Source organism: Ascidiella aspersa, chromosome 2, assembly GCF_963924565.1.
Source record: "Ascidiella aspersa chromosome 2, kaAscAspe10.2, whole genome shotgun sequence".
NCBI lineage: Eukaryota > Metazoa > Chordata > Ascidiacea > Phlebobranchia > Ascidiidae > Ascidiella > Ascidiella aspersa.
The window spans coordinates 11,940,525-11,962,217 of NC_139448.1; the positions used below are offsets into that span (position 1 = coordinate 11,940,525).

The 21,693-nt window shown below is 42.3% G+C and overlaps 2 protein-coding genes across 3 annotated transcripts in view; one reads left to right on the forward strand and one right to left on the reverse strand.

Moving 5' to 3' along the window:
* The first annotated feature begins 832 nt into the window (after positions 1-832).
* On the forward strand, positions 833-4,661 carry LOC146163691 (THO complex subunit 3-like). The gene is made up of 7 exons (XM_083381794.1): positions 833-1,239; positions 1,955-2,111; positions 2,560-2,687; positions 2,754-2,830; positions 3,440-3,601; positions 3,691-3,808; positions 4,372-4,661. Exons 1-7 carry the CDS (start codon positions 1,063-1,065, stop codon positions 4,504-4,506), a joined length of 954 nt encoding a protein of 317 aa, XP_083237920.1. The 5' UTR covers positions 833-1,062; the 3' UTR covers positions 4,507-4,661.
* Positions 4,662-6,458: 1,797 nt separating this feature from the next.
* LOC146163692 (uncharacterized) overlaps positions 6,459-21,693 on the reverse strand; it is a 30,259-nt gene continuing 15,024 nt past the window's right edge. Inside the window, exons 3-11 of one of the 2 annotated variants that reach the window (XM_083382384.1) lie at positions 20,247-20,970; positions 16,781-16,901; positions 15,774-15,932; positions 14,310-14,484; positions 13,295-13,409; positions 11,187-11,267; positions 9,962-10,054; positions 8,513-9,114; positions 6,459-8,084 (exon numbers count right to left, since the gene is read on the reverse strand). In XM_083382384.1, coding sequence (XP_083238510.1) covers positions 7,892-8,084; positions 8,513-9,114; positions 9,962-10,054; positions 11,187-11,267; positions 13,295-13,409; positions 14,310-14,484; positions 15,774-15,932; positions 16,781-16,901; positions 20,247-20,970 — 2,263 coding nt within the window. In that variant the 3' untranslated portion in view covers positions 6,459-7,891. The remainder of the gene's footprint in view (positions 8,085-8,512; positions 9,115-9,961; positions 10,055-11,186; positions 11,268-13,294; positions 13,410-14,309; positions 14,485-15,773; positions 15,933-16,780; positions 16,902-20,246; positions 20,971-21,693) is intronic. The other variant, XM_083382385.1, reaches the window with a different exon arrangement.

The window sequence follows — 21,693 nt, forward strand, 5'->3', positions numbered from 1 at the left end:
GTGATTCTTTTAAGTCTGCCGACCTACTGTGGCAGGTGCACACCCAAATTAATTTAAATAAATTGTGCGCAGCTTAGTATATTGCACACCTAAATTTTGGAAAAAATAGTTGCAGGATTGTAAACCTCAGGTAATTTGAGGTATGCAGGTGTCAAATAATGTTTTTCATACACCAAATTTAAGAATACTACCACATTTTAATCTTTTTTTTTTCAAAATTTAGGTGTGTTATGTACTAATTTAGGTGTGCACAGACAATTCTTTAAAAAATCAGTTGTACACCTGCCACACTGCCACACGACAGCAGCTGCAGCTAGCTTAAAGTTACGCTTTGGAGCGATTTTCACGCTTTGCTAAACTCAAGCCCGCAGTGCAGCTAGTGAAACATGTTACGTTTTGGGGCGATTTTTACGCCCAGCGCAGCTCACTGCAGCTGTAGTGAAAATAATTTCACGCCCAGTGCAGCTCAGCTCCGCTCAGTGCAGCTGTAGTGTAAACGGGCCTTTATGATCTGAAGTATTGCTTCTGCAATCTTACAAGACGTTCTTGTATTAAATGCTGCACCCGTATTTGTTCTTATTTAGAAAACAAGCGCATACTGGGCGCATTTTTATTGGTAAAATAAATTCAATTATGTGTTCCACTGGTAAGCGCAAATAAAGCAACTCAGGCAGTATTAGTGCTCTATGGTTGGACCAAAGTTCTCTTTGGTTGGACTTGATTGTTTTGATCTGCGGCGATTTCGCTAAAGCAAAAACCATTGGTTGGTACAAAGCATTGCATCCCAAAAATGTCACCAATAATAGAAATATCTTTATTGCAGGCCGCTTAATTTTATATTTTAGTCTAAATTTTACATACAAAAATTCCTAAAAAAGTACCAACATGTTTACTGTGATGTTTCATTATTCATGTTATACCAACACTTCGTAGGAAAGCGTTGTTGGTAAAAATTACTTTGGGTTATTTTCCATTGGTAGTTTCGTGGGAGTTTTCTCCTGAAAGAGAAAAGTAAGGATTTGTTGAGGAAAGTAAGCTCCGCGACTGACAAATATTAAAATAATGGTTGCTGGGCTTGATCAGCTTCAACAGCATTTCAAATCCAATGGAAAAACAAAGGAGCATTCAGCCCACAGTGCCAAAGTACACTCAGTCGCTTGGAATGCAAATGGGAAGAAGTTAGCATCTGGATCCTACGACCAAACAGTTTGCGTCTTCATACTTGAACGAGATCGATTGGTGAGTTTTGTTCTTGTACTTAAATATTTTCCTTTGTTATACCAATGGTACAACACTTGATTTCTGTCAAATACTGTATAGATGTAGGCAACTAAACGTGCCACCATGGAAGAATGTGTGCACTGCTAGTGTTTTTTCACAAACCAAAGCTGCACCCCCAGACATATTCACTTTTCACAAAAAAGGTGTACATTTGACCTTTGTTGCACCTGGTCATGCCGAATTTTCTGGCGGTGCACCCACAAGATCCAACTAAGTTCTTTTCGGCCCAATTGCATTCCAGTGGCTTTCGGCCAGAGATCTTTGACATGAAATACTTGCATAAAATCATGCCATTGTCGTCATTTGGCGTGGAACATCGCCGGCCTAGTGAATTTACCAAAAACAATGATCCTTTTTGGCATATATATTGTCCGATTTTATATGTAGGATTTCAGCAAATCTTTGGCTTGAATCTTTGGCGGCCACCAATTATGGAATGTCCCCAGTTATGAGTATGTACTTTCCAACAGGGAGAATGTGTACCATTGTTATTTTGGCAAGTAGTTGTAAAACTGTCTGTGCAAATGTAATATTTTTCTAAACAATTTAATACTTTTATGAAAAAGGGATTAGGGCTTATCTTTTAAACAATCAATCCAGGTCGTTTGTAAAACAGGTACTAAAATCCATAATTAAAATCCCAATCTCTTTAAAAATAAAATTACTTTTCTAGACGAAAGACTTCACCTGCAAGGGTCACACAGACAGTGTTGACCAGTTGTGCTGGCACCCAACCTCAAGCGATGTGTTTGCAACAGCATCTGGAGATAAAACTGTCAGAATATGGGATGCAAGAAGCGGAAAATGCTCCTCAACTATTAATACAAAAGGTGTTGTATATTGTTTACTTATACTATTTGGTTGCAGTGTATATATATATATGTTTAATTATTAAAGCAATTTTATTATTTTTATCTTAATGGAAAGGTTTGGTATCAGTAGTCAATTTGGCGCTGGTCTAGAATGCTACCACAATTATTAAATAGACGCACAATATTTGGGTTAGGGTGCGAGTTGGCGTTTGGGTGTGGGTGGGTCAAGTATTGTTATATTCATTATTAAATAATAATAATTTCCCACTGTTACCCAAACGCTAATCAGCACCCTAACCCAAATAATGTACGTTGTGGTAGGATTCCAGACCAGCGCCGTCAATTGTATTTTGAATAAATTCCAAAATTATATATCCGGAATGTTTAACTTACAAAACCATAGAACTTTAAGTTTGGGTCAAAAATCACTTTAAATTTAAAAAATATTTTAATGATCTTTGATCAGGTGAAAATATCAACATATGCTGGAGTCCAAATGGTCAAAGCATTGCTGTAGGTAACAAGGAAGATTTGGTGACATTTATTGATACCAAGACTTTCAAGTCAAGAGCTCATGAGCAGTTTAAAGTCGAGGTTAAGTAAACTTCCTATATATTATTTTTTCTAAGTTTCCATTTTTTAATGTTCTTTAAATATTAGGTTAATGAAATTGCTTGGAACAATACAAACAACCTATTTTTTATCACCACCGGTTTGGGAACAATTCAAATATATAGGTAAATTAAGCTAACAGAGTATTTTTTTAAAGATTTTAAAAATATATTGACTAATGTTTCACCATTTGTAAACAAAGTTATTCATCTGGATAAATGAAATAAATTGCTATCCAGTGCAATACATTGCTTAAAATTCATAGTTTTATTTTTTTATTTTTTAAACGTTGTTTCTGCTTTATTTCTCAGCTGTGTTAAAGTTCAGATTTTCAGCTGTGCTGGTTTAATTTGGTTAGTTTAATGAATATGTGTGTAATTTAATCAGTATCCTTCAACCCCTCGATAAATCCAATTTTTTTCATGCAAATAAAATGATTAAATGGTTGTTAATGACATGCTTAAGTGCCAACTAAAAAAAAAAATTATGTTGAACTTAATGCTTTTTATATGTAATACCTTGTTTCTTTTGGTTTCTCATCTGCCATTAATTATCATTTTCAATCAATACCCAGACAGTGCTACATATAAAACTCACTTGATTTGAGTCCAATTTAAAAAAAAATACTGTTACTGTACATCATAATTTCAGAAAATTTGTCCTAATATTTAGGAAATGGAAAAGATTGATTTAAAGTCAAGAGTTGGACCAAATATTTATGTGTATTTTTGCAGCTATCCTGAGTTAAAGCAAGTTGCGTCTCTCTGTGGTCACACGGCCAACTGCATATGCATTAAATTTGACCCCTCTGGGCAATATTTCGCTACAGGTAGTGCAGATGCTCTTGTAAACCTGTGGGATGTATCTGAACTGGTGTGCGTCAAAACCTTTTCACGGTAGGCAATTTAGAACCGTTTTACTGAGTGTTGTTTTATGGGTTTCTTACTGTCCTGACTTTGAGTTTTATGTTTCTAACTTTATCCAGGCTTGATTGGCCAGTTAGAACTCTCAGCTTTAGCGCAGATGGACAGATACTTGCTTCTGCATCGGAAGATCACTTCATTGACATTTCTCATGTGGACACTGGGGAGAAAATTTGCGAGGTTCTGTTAAAGTTAATTAGTTTGTCTAACTTAGGCTTCTAAATTGTTTAGTCTGGAACCACTTTAGTTATTTAAAAAAATCCTAGGTTTTACTTTTCATATAACATTGATAGTCCGGCAAACATTTGTAATGTTTAGCGTAAATTGAAATTACGTTCCACTAGTTTTCAACATGCTACAAAAACTCTTTAGGCCGGCGACCCCAGATTGAGAAGCCCTGGTCGTAGTTATAATCAAACAGTTTAAAAATGAATGGTATCCTTGTTTTAACTTGGTACCGAACAATAAAAAAAATCCAACGATTACAGTTTAGTTATAAAATATTTTCTTTAGGCATAATTTAATTAGGGAGGAGGTACGCTGTGTTTTTGATTGCGTTAATATAATATTATTCAGGCAGTTATCCTGGACTTGTGTGCACTCTATTGGCCGTGCAATCCTATTAATTTTATATTAGCCAATGCTCATTTTTGTGCAAAAATCTGATGTGACGCGTCATACAATAGTGGAAATTCAGGCCACCACAACCGGCCTCAATATACTTTTGTCTGCTTGTCGAGTAGGTTCCCTGCGACTCGCCCACCTTCACAGTTGCCTGGCACCCGCGTAGCAAGCTGTTGGCTTATGCGTGTGACGACAAGGACAAGTACGGAAGGGACGCAGGCACCGTTAAGCTCTTTGGTTTGCCCAACGACTGAAGCTCGCAGCTCTACGTGCTAGGATTCTTCCTTTTGGCTAGTGCGTCACTTTCGCCTTATCTGGTCAACACTGCCCCGACCAGACGACAAAGCTCGTTACTTTGCTGTAACAAATGCTTTCACCTGTTTAAGTCCAGAATTTTGAAGAATAAATTTTTTCTACACAAATGTTTGTTTAAAGAGCCTTTTCGTTGATTGCTGAGAGCTCGCAAACATTTCTTCCTCTTATTATCCACAAATCAATTTGAAAAAATCTATTCTTGATTGTGTAGGGTTAACGTATAGCAGCAACATTTCAATGTGTCACAGGCCACACATTTAGACGACCATTATTTTCATTTTTCAACTGATAAACTTTTCCGAAAAAATAGGCCGATATGTATTCACTTTACCGCTTTGGGATTCAACCTGATTAACGGATGTTAGCCCAAATGCCATAATGCAGGGGCTTTAAACTCGACACTGATTTCGCCCTTAACTGCTAAAAATGATTTAAGGCGGGGGCGGGCAACATACGACCCGCAACGGAATTTTGAGCGGCCCGCAGACACCTTCCGGTTTTACATGATAATGTGGCCCGCGGCAATAGTCTGCCGCAATCCCCCACTACTTCTTACTACGTCAAATATTAGTGATTCTTAGTTATTCTTCGGTTCTTTGTCTTGGGTTAAAATTATAGGAATCCAGCCATAAGATCGAAATAAGAACAACATTAACGTCGGAATAGCACACAGTTCGGAATAAGACCGTAATAGGACTAATACCTTATCGTCGTAGTACAGTCTAAATCGGAATACGTCATAAACCCGTCGGAATAAGACTTAAATGACCACAACTAGGCCTATAAAACATCTTAGCTAATCCAAACCCCATCCCTAATACATCGCCCCTAATAATTTCAACCCTAATTACCCACCAATAACCCTAAATAGGGCCAGAAAATCAGGTGCCAAAACAGCGGCGCCATACGGCGCCCAAAATTCGACACAAAACGGCCGATGCCATTATACTTATAGCCCCCGATCGTCCCATATTTTCCTTGGATTTTGCCAAGAATCGTTAAGTTGCAAATTTAACAAGGATTGGATACCGAAGTACTTATTCACTCAAATTGGCAAGAAAGCAGTATGTTTGCTGTACAATGAAAGTGTTGCTGTGTTTAAAAAGTACAACATTAGCCGCCGTTATGGGACAAAACATGTAGACTATGACAGTACAATTAATATATCGATCAGGAATCCCGCCCGCCAAGTACTTTTTTTCCCAAATCAGGCCCGTCGACTGGAAAAGTTGCCCGCCCCTGATTTAAGGCATGGTATTGCAGGTAGGTTAAAATATTAACTGCAGTTTTGAAGTAAGGCGGTGGCATAAGCAAGGCTTGATTTTTTCTAAACAACAAATCTTTGACTATGTTGGTGCAGCAAAAAAATTTGCTCAACGGAAATCCAAATTTATGTTTAGATTTATGGTTTTTATACAAACTCTCGTAATTTTGTGTCAAAGAAAAATACTTGACAGGTAACTAATAGGTATTTGTTGACCCGTGCTTCGTTTACCCTTGTTTGGGCGATAGCGTCTAACCTTCTGCAGTAGAAGAAATAATTCACTTATTCTATCTAGCCCGGTGGTTCTTAGCCTAAATTCTCAACCTTACGGCACCCCTTATGCTTCCTCGAAACAATGGCGGACGCTTAAACTTTTTTTTAACAAAATAAAAACAAAATCACTGTAATATAGTGTTACTCTTAACATTGAATTTAATTCTCATACAAAAGACTTACTATACACAACATCTCAAAATACTTATTTTGGTTACAAAAGAATGGTGTACGGCTCTAATGACGCATTAATAAATTTGACCCCCAGGAGTACGCGTAACCCAGGTTGAGAACCACTGCATATCTAACTTTTTTTACCGCATTAAAAAAAATGTATAAACGACACATGTGGGATTTGGCAAGACGTGAACACCGTTTAATAGAGATCGTAATCGTTCGCTGAAGATCGGGCGCATGCACATTTCGTCGCTAGAGGTCGGCAGAGGTGAGGCGGTGACGACCAATAACAACTACACAACATGAGCAATAACAAAAACTGAATAATAAGAAAAAGAAAACGAGTGAAGTAAGAGATTGTACGAAAGGGGGAAAACGATGTAACACACCTTGTTGGTCGTGGGGAAAAATGCAAAAAATGTTGAAAGAATAGTTGGGAAAGAAACAAACGTAAAATCTTCGTTCTTAGGGATCAAAGATGGGGCTATGCTTCTCAACGGACAAGCTGGTAATTTAAATAAACCCTAAGATATTGAAGCAAACGCGGAGCTCCAGACCTTTCGTTAGAGGTTGGTTTATTTTCACAAAGTGACGGAAACAGTCCATTTTAAATCGAGTTTACCAAATCTTAGAGAATGTGTTGCGCATATAATTTGAACCCGTTGAACGAACAGGAGCGTTTCCTGAAAGGAATCTATAACAACTATTTGACAGGGCAGTGTAGAAAAAAACAAGAAATACGCACCACAGAGTAACAAGCGATTCAAAAACAGAAGCGTGGTGAACGCTTGTCAAACTGCAAGGTTTAAAAGCAAGCGCGGACAACGCACACAATTAAGTCATATTGGTGCTTCGAATTTTATCAAAAAAAATGAGCAAATAAAAAATATTTTAGGTACACATTACTTCTTGTGAAGAACCCTCAAACATGTATTCAAGTTCGGCGGTTCTTAATATTTACAAAAGAATAAATTGATTAAAACTTTTTTCCATCTCTTGGACATATATTTAGAGTTTTAGACATAGGCTATTTTCAGGACAAATATTTTTCCGAAATAAATAAGTCAATTAACGTCTCTTTGGAGAGTGTGGAACATCAGAAAAGTGAAGGCAAAATACTTTGAACTCCTCGAAGTTGTTCAAATTGCATTGAACAAGGGGTATATAAATCTTCGAATCCACAAGCAAGCAAAAAGCGGCACAACGTTCGCGAGAACCCGAATGTGTTCGCGGACCAAGGGTTTTACATTTGAGACCTTAGGAAACGTGCCCCATACCCCAGCAGTACTTGACATGTATACCGTTGCACACTGAAATAATAAATCGATTGAAATGGCCCTGGACTTTGTTTTCCTTCAACGAGCTGCATGTTGTAGGCCTAGAAACGATTGACAGGAAATACTATACGCAATGCTGTAATGTCCCAAAGATTGGAATAAACCGTACTGATCGCAGAATGAATTGATCAAAACGCAGCGTTGTTTATACGGTGGCTACGTATTAGAGCTACGTTCTAACGTAATCGAGGTACATTTCAACGTAATCGAGTTACGATTCCAGGCTGTACGGAAATGATTCTCCCGCCTTTGCTAAGAAACGGTATCTTAACGTCAGATTTCCATAGGGTAGCACATATCGACGGGAATAATGCCGCTCGGAGAATGGACACCGGCAGGGCTGAGCGGCGACCCCAGGGGACTAACGGGACCCCCCAGCTGCGAGGTAAGAATTTCAACTTCCTCCTCCAGTGCCTGAGAGCGCTTGAACATTTGTACGTAGTTGAGCTGCAGTTGCTTCTGGTACCTGCGCGAGAAAAACAATGTTCGTTATGATTTGCGTAAGAATTTGCCTTTATGTTGCGACACAGCCGACCTAAATAGGAATATAATAGGAATATTTTCCCTATAGGAATATAGAAACCTCATTAACAGAACTCTACAAAACTAGCAATTCAAGTGCAACATATTGTACTATTTTTTGTTTTTATTATTTCTGCCTTTTTTAAATTAGTGGACAGAAAGTGGTTAGTTAATAACGTTTTAGGCCAAAGAAAAATAGGTGGCCAACTAACTATGTAAAACCGTAAATCCCCTTCAACGCAATAGTTTGATCGTATAAAAATCATCTTGTGACTCTTTTCGAATGCACTTGTAATGCAATCATAAAATGATTAACTCATAAAACGGCCATTCTCAAGTGGCGACAAACCAACAAAAATCGCGAAAACGCACCTGATGACGCGGTTCTTTTCCTGCGCCCACTGCTGTCGCTCCCTGTCGAAGAGGCGCGTCTGCTCAGCACGGAGCTCCTCGGATTCGCGCAGTCGCAACAGCAGCTCATCGCTGTCCACTTGTGTCGGGTACAACTGAACAGCCCCGTCCCCATTGTTGGGGTCGCAGCGCTTCAGCGGCGCCAAGTAGTTACGGTCGTCGCGCGAGGTGCTGTTGTTGTTCAGGTGCTGGTTTCGACTGACAGTGGGCGATAGGTTGGCCAGCGAGCTCTCGGCAGCGTCAAGGCTGCGCTCCAGCTGGTCGACTTCGCGCTCGCGTTCCAACAGTCTAGCGGCCAGCTCGTTGGCCTCGCAGTCGCGCTGCTTCAATCGCGCGCCAAGGTCGCGGTTCCTCGTTCGAAGCGCAACCGTTTCGCCAGTGCGCTGTTCCAGCTCGGCTTGTCGGTCCTTGAGCTGGCGCTTGAGGTGCGAAAGCTCGCCGTGCTTGTGCTGCACTTGCGATTCGCTCTCCTCCAGCCGGGCGCGCAGATCGGCCAGCGATTCCTGCTGGTGACCCCGTCGCCTCTCCAAGCTGTCCGACATCGACTTGACGCGGTCTTCCAGCTAAATAGACCACAAAGGTTTAGGTTAAACTGTGTGGTCGGGGTGGTGCTTATCGTACAAATGGCGGTTTAAATACGGCCGCAGGCAAAACGAAGTTCAGGTGCAGTACAGTGGAAGTCGATTCTAGCAAGTATATTTAAAAGAATGTGCTTAATCATCTATCTACTACCCCGTTTCCTTATTTATAAACGCATGTTTGAACGCCTTAATTGGTAGCCAAGGTGTTTTGTGTTTCATATTACATGTCGCCAAAGAATTATTTCACTTTAAAAAATTTGTTACTGTTCAACCCACTCGAAACCAGCGCGTTTTTAATCGATATTCTTAGCTTGTTAAAACTTCAACAACACATGGTAAACCGGAGTTAAATTCAAATTGCGTGGCTCAATTTGTCACGCTACGAGTTACGTCATTCAAGATCAGCGACAACCCCCTCTCTGTGGTGTCCGTCCGACAGCTAAGACTGACAAAAGCCACAAAAGCCTCTTAAGCCTTTCACCGCGATGACCGCACTGGTGAGACAATTTAACTTGGGCACTGGTGAGACAATTTAACTTGGACAATGGATAAGCCCATGGATTGATAGCCACACTTTAATTACAGTTTACACGTTACACTTAGCAAACATGAACAACTGTCAGCATCAACCGTCGCGGTTAGTAAATGTCCATCATTAAATCGACAGTCAATATTCTAAATCTCAACGCCTCTGCTTATAAACGACACATCTCTACGCTTAAAATTGGCATGCAATGAGTAAGGGCAAGGTTGTTAAAAAACATGCGGAAAACTGTCAGCCAGAAAATGGTCTCATAGCCTTGTCTTAGCACCGGGCGCGGGCCATTACCTCGATGTTAGTTCGCAAAAGTTGCCGGTTCTCTTCCCTCGCTTGCTGGTATTCGCGCTCCAGTTTTCGTTGCTGCTTCATCACCTTGGCAGTCTGCGGTCAGCACGGGGCAAAAACGCAAGAGAGAAACAACTGGTTAGTTGGCGAGAATTCGGTTATTCTTTAGTTAGGCCAAGGAAAGAGTTGCCGATAGGGGAGTAGTGCATGCGATCAACTATATGACGTAAGGCAGCTGGGTTGTGGTTATAATTTGCAGGCTCAGCTCTACGGAGGAGTGAGTTAATACGGAACAAAAATTGATTTAGTGTTCGATTTCCATGAATTATTTACAAGCCTAAGTTTGTTATCAGTTCGCTTATCCCGCTAATGAAAATGGGGCGCACAAACGAAAAGAGGCCAAAGGCCCTTTTAAACGAAAGCCTAAAACCGAAAGCATTTAAAAGCGCGTAATCGGAACAGACGACTGAAAAATCGAACGGCGATCAATTTTAGCCAATCAGTCTTGCGAAACATGTGACTCACGTGGTTCGGTTTTCGCTTAAATTAAACGTTGACCTGCTAAAAAGGCAGCCGGCCACGCCTTCGCGTCTGGTACAATTAACGGGCTGGCTTAGCTGGACTTTAATTGGAATTTCTAGGCGCCGCAAAGCGCTCTCTTGCGAGAGTAAGCTGTGCGTTAAGGGCGAGTGTGCCCTGTCGAATGGAAAATGTTATTTCACGCGCAGAGCTAATTCCAGGATTGAAAGGGTTAAATTGGCGAGTCTATTTTCGGTTAATGGATCACTGCGGTGAAAATAAGGAACCGATGGTTGTACGACCGCTTCCTGGGAAAACACGGCCTAATAAAACTGAAAATTGCCTGTTTGTTGGTTCCTGTAAGATTTTCGATTGTACGTGATTTTAACTTTAAAGTTGCATTAGCTGCTATCTTTTATGTTGTTTGCTTTTACAGACTGGTAAAGAGTATATCGAATTGAAACGGTTGATATGTGTTTAATCTCAAATCTCAATTAACTTTGTCTATTCGTTAGTAAAATAGCGATTCTGACTGACAACTACACACATTTTGATGTTAAGAAATTAACGATTGTGGCTCGTTTTGTCATTGTAAATGTCGCGGGGCGTATAAGTATGACAGTTTAGTCGCCAGTAATTCACTTGGTTATTTCAACTAAAATTATCACTGCAACAAAACACAAACATGCCTTCTATCAAAAGTACTTGCCTGGGCACGAAGCTGATTCGAGTATCTTTGCTTCAGATCCTGCATCTCGTTGTCCCTGGTCACGTGACGGTCTTCGTACACCTGAGATTCAAACGAAAAACAAATCACTGTGACGTCATAATGGAAACTAGCCACGTCGGCCGAGCTAAGGCGTAGGTGTTTAACGTGCTGATATATATACAAATAAATTTCGTGACCACTGTCCAGTTTGATTAGCAAACGTATGAGCTCTCATATAATAGTCAATAGTCCGGTTCCATTTTGCGGCCGATTTTAAATCTATATTTGCCCTGCTAAGAAGAAAGGGGCACAAACAGGGAGCCGGTCAATTTGAAAATCGTGAGTGCCTGGCGAGCCAAGGTCAAACGGGATCTCTCGAAGCTGCGTAAACAAGCCAGAGCAGATTATCCTGTAGCGGCCTTTGCTTCGTTGGTCGACGCACTTTTATTTTTAGAAGCCGACTGGCGATGACGAACGAGCTTTGAAAGCTGAGACGATCTCTCAATTTTCACACACTATGATCACAGTCAACCGATAAAATCTTGTGGAAATTGAAAGGTTTATACGGATATTGTCAAAGGAGAAATGCACAAATCACAAAAAGTTCTTTTTGGTGTGGTCAACTTGAACAAAGTTAAAAACTTGGCTTCTAATTTGGCCGAAAAAATACAGCAAAATAGTTTTGATAGAGGCCCAAAATACTGTCTTGTGACAGGAAATAAGCTTTGCGCATCTGCGCTTCCAAGCACAAATGTTTGTTTCCAGTAAACAATGGATGCCGAGAGCAAGCTAGTATATGTCAGCAGTACGAACTTCACGTTTTTTGCCAACGTACTCGTTTACCAGATGGCGAGTTTTTTTTATGGAATTTCCGTTTCTATGCGCGCGGCAGTAGCCAGTGGTTCCTGCGTTTTACAAAGGAGTCCAACTGTAACGAAAAACATCGAACGCTCACCGAACCAGCCACCCTTTACAGTTTTACCATTTACATCGCTACCGGAAATGCAGCGATAAAGAAAAACATATTTACGAGACTTGCAGATTGAACCATTGAGCCTCGCTAACCGAACAATAAGGGTTTCAAAATAAATCAGCTTGACAATGACAGGCCTGGTGACGCTCCGGCGTTGCATTTAGTACCTTTTCAGCGCCGCGATCTAGGTTCGTGTGAAGTGTAAGCGCCTCAAGGGTCCGCGATAACGAGAATTTCTGATCTGCGACGGTGACGGATCGATTTTCGGGCGACGCTTTTGATGAAGCGCAAATCGCGATAATTTGACGAACGAAAAAAGAAGAATAAAAACCCTATACAGCTAATCGATGACCGTTAAACGTTAACTTTCGCAAACGAAGAGATATGCGGGTTTTGCGTTCGGGCAATGCGAGAGCTGCACACAATGTCAAGCAAACGATCGATTGGAAGGTTTATTTGCATTCGATCACTTTGGAAACGCGTCAGAGCTATTTACCGAAGGTGAACAAGCCAACTCTGCGACTATCAGGTCGGGAGAATTTGATTTCCAAGTACCGGTCTTACGCTGGGCAATTCGATTTAATAAGCTGGCAATACGGCCGAATGGCAAAGGCTAGGCCAAGCTTTGGACTGTTAGGGCTAGCATCAAAGGATGGCAGCGCCAATAAGGCAATTACCGATGTGAGCCCTCCTGGGTGACGCATAGGTGCCAATTACACTGCAGGCCTGCGGTTACGGGTACATGCGAAATTCGTACCTAACGACCTTCCGTTGCAACGAAAACGCCCATTCTTTTGAATGCATTATACCGCCATCGCCTGATATCAAGAAAATGATTATTCAAGTCATATATTACTTAGGTGATATCATACACATAAAACAGTCATTACATTTTAGTCAGGTAAGTCAGGTCCGTCGGTATTCCTTTTAACTATAAAAGTGTCACAACATACAAAGGGCGAATATACGAATAGGCAAACCAAGCAAGAGAATATTTGATGGGAAGGTGAACCGGGCTAAGATACAGGTAAAAAATTACCTAGAGGCTTTTAAACGACGGCTGCAGCTGAGTACCGTTATTACGATAAAGAAACAAACAACAACAACCAAGTCTCAAAACCCGGTGATCACCCACCATGTGCAAGGCCTTCTCATTGTCCTCGAAGCTTCTGCGCAGCAACTGAAGTTCACCTTCCTTCGCCTTCACTCGGCACTCGAGGTCGCGAATCATGACGTCATCAGAAAGGTTCCTGCGCGATAAACGACCGTGTTTTCACTAACACTGAAGCAGCTTAGTTTTATCACTTTTCGCGAGGGTTGTAACCTTCCGTAAACTGCTGTACCCTTTGTTCAGTCGCATTTCGCCTAACGTTAAAAAAAGGTGGAAAACAATTAAGAGTGCGTTCTAATTATTTTAAAGCAATGGAACTCGGAATATCGCCCCTTCTGCCAATCTAAATTTCGCAGTGCAGAGCAATTTACAGCCTTGCCTGCTTTTTTATTATTGAAATTGGTTCCACACTACCACAAAAGAAAATTTACCATCAGGGAATTTAGGGGGTCAAGCTATGAGTATAGCTACAAACCAAAAGATCGAATTTTATTATTGTTGATTTCAGTGTAAGGTTGCATATCATATATTAGCAGGTCGCGAATCATGACGTCATCAGAAAGGTTCCTGCGCAATAAACGGCCATGTTCACTACAAAGGCAGCGGAGTGACCTTTACTTTTACGACCATGTGACCTTCGTCGAGCCCCATTTAGCGCAACGTACCTCGAAAGGGATGAGAAAATACACATGTTGTACAAAACAATAAAATTAGGCCTACTTTCAAAGAGGCGGTTTTATGAAGTACTAATAACCAAAGTAGTAAAACGAATTTCGTTATCCCCGCAAACACCATTTTCGCAGAGTTTGTTTCAGAGCAATTTACAGCCTTGTTTGCTGTTTTCTTAATGGAGCTGGTCCCTCCGACAACACAAAATTGATGGTAATTAAGGTTATCCAGCCCTGAATTATAACATGGACAGGTAAACAAAACAAATAGGTCTAATCTAATTCGATTACAGTGCAAGGTTGTATACCACAAATTTCCTTTACCTTTTTAACTTGGTAATATAACTGAAAAACAAAAATGTTACACTTACTTTGGCGAATAGAGCAGCGACGAATCCGAAACGTTGGGGTCGTTCTCGTGCATTGCGCTGTGATTAGTGGAGGACGAAACCCGCGCGCTATCGTACCCTTCTGACCCGGAACAACAAAAGCTTTCGCCAGCGCTGTTGTTGCTTGTGACAGGAATGCTTGTTGCTGAATGGCGACCTAAAAAATGCATATTCAATAAAAATATTTTGGTTGCATGTACAAATCGCTACAAACAAGGAGCGGCAAAATTTGTCAAACAATTTACTCTTACGTAACACAATAGCCTTTAGCAAAATCCATTAAGCGATGCAACACTTTCTCATGCCAACTACGGTTGGTCGGCTAGGCGTTAGTCGCATAGCATAGCACTTTTTATTGACGCTCAAACTGAAGCAAACCTGATGAGAGGCTTGTGTAGGATAGCTGTTCCCATTTCCAACAATCCTCCATATTCAACACAGATATCTTAAAAATCGGCGCCTCGCAACAGTCAGTACTTATTCAACACAAGATTCTGTCCTATCGAAGCTGTTAATGTTGGCGCGCTAAACCTACAACAAATCTGGCAATAAGTATGAAAGCACTTCCCGCTCGATAAACCGCGAAAACCTCGAGAGAAGAGGATTTCGAAATTGCGTTTTTTAGTTCGCCAAAATAAGAGGGGACTCTCGAAGACAACTGGGCGCGGGCGTAAAATTGCGGCTGAACCGCCACTCGAAACGACCTGGGCTTTCCGGTTATCGAATTAAAGCAGACGCGCGACCTTCCTACGCGCTGACAAATGACAAGTCGGCGTGGCGAGACAGCATCTTTAATTATAACGGAGCGGGTCGAAACTTGTGTAGGACAACAGCGCGCACGCGAGCCATTCGGTTTTCTGGCGAAAAAACAGACGCGTCTCACTTGGCTAACAAAAAAGCCACTAAGAGTGCGGGAGCTTTTTTCTGCATACCTTTACAACGTTTTGGCAAGGTGTTTTCAGAAAAGTCTAATTAGGCAAAGGTTGTAATCTAAGCAAGGTTGGAACAACGACGTTAACTGAGCTGCTAACTGGTTCAACTGAGCAGTTTGGCGCTTGGTGCTCAAACCATACACCTGTCCTAAAGTGCTAAAAGTGCTAAGCTGACTATCTGAAATAAATCTTAAACTAAGTCTGCCTTGATTTAGGACTTACGTCCAAAAAGGTTGCCCATAAGTCGTCTCTAAGCCATTTTCTGCCTGCCACTGGATTATATCAGAGTCATACGCTTGTTCTTCTGTCATAGCCCGATCTGGACAGCGACCGTGGTCCTTCGCGGCTAAATTTAGGCACAAATCTACCTGAAGATAAAACAGCACAAACTTCTGCGAAGTAGCCACCTGGCCTCTAAGCCGCTAAACATGGCGCAAAGCCGCCAGAAGCGCCGCCACGCGAACAACGACAGCAGCTGAGCCTGTAAACATCATAGCTCTTGACCGCGTCCCACCTGAGTCTGAATGATTCGATTCGTCGGAAGCGGCGGTCTTGATATCCAGCGTTCCGTCGGCGCCGGCGCCCGCAGCGGAGGTTGTTGCGATGTTGGAAGCCGCAGCGGCGGTCGTGGTATTCGAGGTGGCGGCGAAACCGTCGACCCGCGGCGAGGAGCCTGCGCGAAACGACACCGAACAGTCAAACAACGGCGCTGGAAAACAGACGTTAGACACTATCCCATTACCGGGTTAGAGAAAACCCGCTCGCCCGCAGCCCGCCGTTACGTCAAAAGGCTTTGTGTCTTCCAGGGCTATAACGGTTTACCCGCATATCATACACGAAGCCGCAGCAACGGAACAGATACAGGTGAAGAGCCCCCAGACTTTACCGAGAGAGCGCGCAAGAATGGGCATGAGTAAACGTGAGTTTGTGGTCGAAACAACGCGAGGCTTGCGTTACTTTGGGCTCGCGTCTTAAGTGTCTCTACTCCTGACAACACGGCGGGACGGGGCTTTGAAAGCGAGAAGCATAACGCAATGATTGGTTTATTATCGCAGGAAACCTGCGTCAAACGTGCCTTAAAGCGCATGCTAAACGTTAGTGTGAAGCGGATGGAAACTATTATTCTTTTGAAACTAAGGCGTGGTATCGTGATGTATCAATCGCAGCCACCCGAAAACTTTACATCTATTTATATTGGCATCAATCTTGTCGACATGCTGATAAATCAACTGAGGCACATAACAAAACCCGTGCTAAAAATATATCCTCGATTTCAGTTGTGCGAGTGGTAGGGGAGGGAAATGCGCAAGGGGTGTTTGCATTACATGAGAAAAACCGAAAAAGTGATACTTATCACGCCCAATACACACACCATAGACGTGAATAGTTTCGCTTAACCAGGCTCGTAATAGAATGGGTACAATATCGATCTGACAATATGAACCCAATACCCCAGACCACACGCATTTCAAACCCCACCCTCAAAGGGGCGTGCAATTAAAGGCGATATCGTTGACCCACCGTCGGATGCGATGCGTTCCCACGAGCCGGCGTGTGCTATCACCATTCCTTCGCGCGCCGCTCTGCTCTGCTGCACAACCGGCTTGAAGGCGGTCGGGCGAAGAATGGTGGAGTCGGAAGCCTGCAACAACACATTGAAGTACAGTTTATGTCAGAAGCTTACTGCGTTACGTTATCCGTTAAAACCGAGTTATTGGCCTGGCTGCCAAATGGAGGGCCTGTTTTTTTTACCTTCACGACATGTTGTTGGCTAGTATTAACACTTCATTAAAAACTCGAAGAGTATTACTATATAATATGGCACAAAACTAGGAAAATCTCAGAAACCTGTCGAACATACTTTAATATACGACTTGTATTCTGTCGCCTGGTTTTGATCGAACTAACCATCCCACATGTTTTTGCATATTTTTAACGACCTTTTCCCATCGAGTCTTACATTCATTTACTTCCATTTGACGAAAACAGGCCTAGACACATTTATCTCACTCGATAACGAATGTCGAATGTGTCTGATTGATTCTCAGTGGTTAATGCAATTACGTTACGTACAAGTACGACAAATAAGTTTGTACGCGATTGAATGCTTCGAAAACGAGCCAAGTGTAAAGGAGTTCTGTCGTTAAAAGGTGTGTTTAACATGAGCACCCGTGAAACCAGAGAAAACACCATTACATGGATAAATCGGTGGTCTGACGTAAGCCGAAACAGCAGCCTCTCAAATCGTGTTGCCACCCCATGTTTTGGCAGCCCCACGGGAAATGTTATCTCTTGGTGTGGTCTACTGCGCAGCCCAGGCACATATGCTGCCTTTTACGTGATCACGAAATTATACACCGATCTAATGCGATTGGACGGCCTCCTGTGATATCCATCTTTCTAGCATCAACGTGCTGTCATTTGTGAGGTAAACGGTTCCGGGAAAGGGCTGTTATTCTACCGCGATCGCAGAAAACTGTCGTTTGATGAACGGCTTGATTGGGCTCGGGCCTTTTCACCGAAGTTTGTGTTTGCGCCGGTAATTATTCAAAAGTAAACAATAGAACAGTTCGTCAAATTGCTGTAAGCATTAAAAGCTTATTGCTAATAATAATTTGTGCTTTAAAAGTCAAAAATTAAAACTATATATATTGACAATTATTAACAGGGTTTCTTAATCTGGGGTTTACGAACCCTATAAGGGTCCGAGGTAGTTCCGCAGAACATTTTTTAACATTTTATATAAACCTATAATAGCCAGAATCTATAATTTTTATTAAAACTTAATGAAATTTGAGCATTTAACGATGAGTACATTGTAGCATTGTATTGTAGGGTAGTATTGTAGGGTATTTTTTGAAAAATCTATGCTTTAAGAATGTATGAAAAAACATCATTTTTAAGAAGCAAACGGAGCCTGCCAAGTGCCAAGTACAAAAGCTTGGAACAACTGATTTATAAATACAAACTTTGTTGTAAATACATTTATGAATGTCTACAATGTTGACTTTAACGTATAAAAATGCCACCCAACCTCTGTATTGATTGGGATTATTTTAAGCATATCATATATTTACGTCGTTTGTTACGCCCGAAAACCAGTATAAGGCGAGACTTTACGCGATGTTGGTGCGCAGTTTGTCTGGCTGTTAAACGTCAATTGCACTACCCTACGAATTGTCGTGAATTGTTCTGCTTCAAAACTCAGTCAAGAGAGACAAACCTGGTGTCACGCGAGGACCCTGGTGACCCGGAAGAAGACACGGAACAGGGGACAAACACAAGGGGGAAGCGGCTTGTTTGTCTGGCCGGGTCGGCCCTTGGCCCCATGGTGACGTCAATGGTTCCCATACCACACCCTGGTGCGGTGTTGTTTTAGAAAACAACCTGATTATACCGGACTAGAACTGCAACGCAGCAAGGATTTCTTTTCACTGCAAATCAGTCGAGACAGGCGAAAGTTTTTTCTCTAATAGCGTTAAAAAAAAAAAAAAAGGCTTAGGCTAAACTAAAATGCCCGATGCTTTATTTCAGTTTTGTAATAAAGACGTTTAACGTAATAATAAATAATTATGGAGTTTGGTCAATTTTAGACTGCTCATATCTGAGACATTATAAGCTGCAGAAGAGTTGCGTCAAGTAAACTCAGGCGTATCATGCTCTTACAAAAAAAAACGCTTTAATTCGATTAAACGCTTTATAATGAACGCAACGATTTTTATTTCAAAGTCATCCACAATGACCCTCAATTCAATTATTGGCAAATAGCACTCCACAAATCCTGCAAAACTGTCACGTAATCTAAAATTATCTTGAGTAAAATGTAGCTAGTGTTTCAAAACTGCTATTTTATTGTTTTAAACACTGGATTATTATCAATCTAAGAGGAGCTACTGAATACGTTGTTTTAAAGCGTGCATTTGGGCACGCCGACGCGCGCAACCCTTTTGTTTTCGTAGCGGAAATAATTCGGACGCTCGAATCGATATTTAATGGAGAATCGGCGCTGGGCCGTCGGGACTCGGTCATCAAATCGAGACTGATGAACGAAAGATGCCGATTGCGCTCGTTCTGCCCCAAGGGGTTGCACGCTACCAATGGCGTGTGCTGTCTTAAATTCCACTCAGCTAACAGCAGACGCCCGGCTGCAATGCGAGGTTGCTTGCATGTTAAACACATGTCGGGAGTTTCTATTCAAACCAAGTCCGTTCTTTTTAGCAACACTTCGCACGCAAATGAATTGCACCTGGACAAACGCCACTTATGTTTCCAAAGAGAGGGAAACAAAGGTTTGCCGGAGTTGGAAATCGATTTATGGGAAGATTAAAATTGTATAAGGCTGCCGTGGCGAATTACTACAAAAGTTGCGTTTCATAAGGTCGCAAATAGGATACACGAATTGATTGCAGGAACTACGCATCCCTATCATTTAGCCTAAAAAAATGAGGTAATTGACAAAGCAACCGTTAAAAGGCTGTCCACCATAAAACAATCAAAATTTCGCATATAATGCAATGGCGACTGAGCAGTGAAATCATAGGCGCCAGGGCCGGTGAATTTAAGGTTTTCCGAGTTCGTCTAAACATCCCTTTCCTGTCATTTATGAAAATAAACCTCTCCTGTGGGTTCGGGCGAACGAGTGCGCCAAGATAAGCAGCTGGCGCCAAATTATGCCAGGAAAAACAAAAAAGCTCTGCTTACGATCTCAGGCGTTTCAGGCAAGCTAGTGTGAATGTCAGAATAAAGATAAATCCTGGCAACCCAAATTATCTTTTGCAAAAAACTCAAATAATGCTGCCTAATTTGGCACTTAATGCTACAAAGTAATGGGAAAACATATCCCTTCTATCTGCCGCAACTTAACCCACAATTTTGTACACAATGCTTCTATTGGTCATTAAAACTGTCCTTAACTAGAAAAACCGAACTGACTAACAGCAAAGTCGGTGACACAACTATCAACCTTGTGTTAAAACAGAAAACTCACCTTATCAAGTAGCAGCTTCCCGGAGACCGGCGCAAGTCTTGGCGGTTCGCCGCTGGCTGATTCGCCGACTTCAACAGACGACGAACTAAAACATGCATCTCCACCGTTGTTGGAGGACGAAGACACCCAGCTCTCGCTGGCGGTCTGCTGGCCCTGGGCTGTTCCCGAAGACTGAAGAGTCTCCGAACTTCCGCTCACAAGAGACGCGTAGGAAGAGTGGGCAGCGGTGGAGGCCTTCATGGGCGCCGGCTTCGCGCTGGCGTTTGCCGTCTTTAACATGTTCCAGGTGCCCTTGGCGCGCGCCGCTGTGTCCTTGCTGGATTTCCCCAGGTCGTAGTAGGAGCCTGCCTGGGGCGCGGCGATCTGGTGGTATTCGTTCGAAGCCCGCTCGCGCCGCGGACGCTGCTGCTGCTGATTATAAGGCTGAGAGCCTCCTTTCCCCACGCCGGCTAAGTTCACGTAGTTGTGTGCTTCGTTAGAGTTAGCGGTCTGCTTGGGTTGCGTCGTTTCGCTGCCGATCGAGCTGCGTCCGCTGCTAGGCGGCTCGGTGAGGTAAACGGGGCGGATCAGGCGGTTTGGCGCGTTCTTCCAGAAGGCGCGCTTGTCTTTGGGCCGCGGGTTGATTTCGCGCGAGGCTTCGCACGAAGTGCTGCCGCTTCGCTGACTCGTGTCTGCGCTGTTGTTGCTCGAAGCGGCGGCGAAAGCTGCACCTGAGTCGCTGTACCTACGGGAAGAATGGTAAAACGGTTTACAGCAACACTACAAAGCGTTTTTCAGCCATGATTCTGTTCCTTTTCTAACCCATGGGCCAGTTGGTAAACCGGAAGTTTTTTTATCTAAAAACAACCGGTTGTCCATTCAATGTGGCCACTTAATTTGCGGGGCCCTATTTTTGCCTCAACCGTACTCGTTTCATTCGCGCACCGCTGTGGTGCTAAACTAGCATGCAAAACAGCCTGGAAGCTCATTAACTAGCCAACAACCTTGCCCAAGTTCGAGAAGCAACAATTTAACTTTCGCCGCTCCTGTGGGTGGGCGGGAAACACTCGAGGCGCCCTCTGACTATTTGTCCGAGCCATTGTCCCCCGAAATCCTAATGCTAACGAGCCGCGAGGCGTGGTGGCGGTTTTCGAGAGAGCACTTATGGAAGCCACCAAAGGAATAGTTTCGCGGCGCGGTGCCAGTGCACTCACTTGCGTCGAAAATCCTGTGAGTGCCAGGAGGCTTTGAGGTTTTCTTTTTATCGACTCGTATCTCAGTTTGCGATGTTATACTAGCCCAGAAAAACATAAACTAACTGTTTGGATTTTTACATTAGTTGCGAAATTTTTAAATTGGGATTTATAAAACAAATTGCAGAATTTTAAGTTCTTAGCTTAAATCTAGTTTCCATTCGTCAAATCCATTTTATTCCATTATTAAAAATCAATTTATCATGCTAAACGTG

What these genes read in the sequence shown, in the direction of transcription:
- LOC146163691 (XM_083381794.1), top strand. Translation starts at nt 1,063, where the DNA reads ATGGTTGCTGGGCTTGATCAGCTTCAACAGCATTTCAAATCCAATGGA. An exon ending in TACTTGAACGAGATCGATTG is followed by an intron (nt 1,240 to 1,954) that starts GTGAGTTTTGTT and finishes TTACTTTTCTAG; the next exon opens with ACGAAAGACTTCACCTGCAA. An exon ending in TGCGTCAAAACCTTTTCACG is followed by an intron (nt 3,602 to 3,690) that starts GTAGGCAATTTA and finishes AACTTTATCCAG; the next exon opens with GCTTGATTGGCCAGTTAGAA.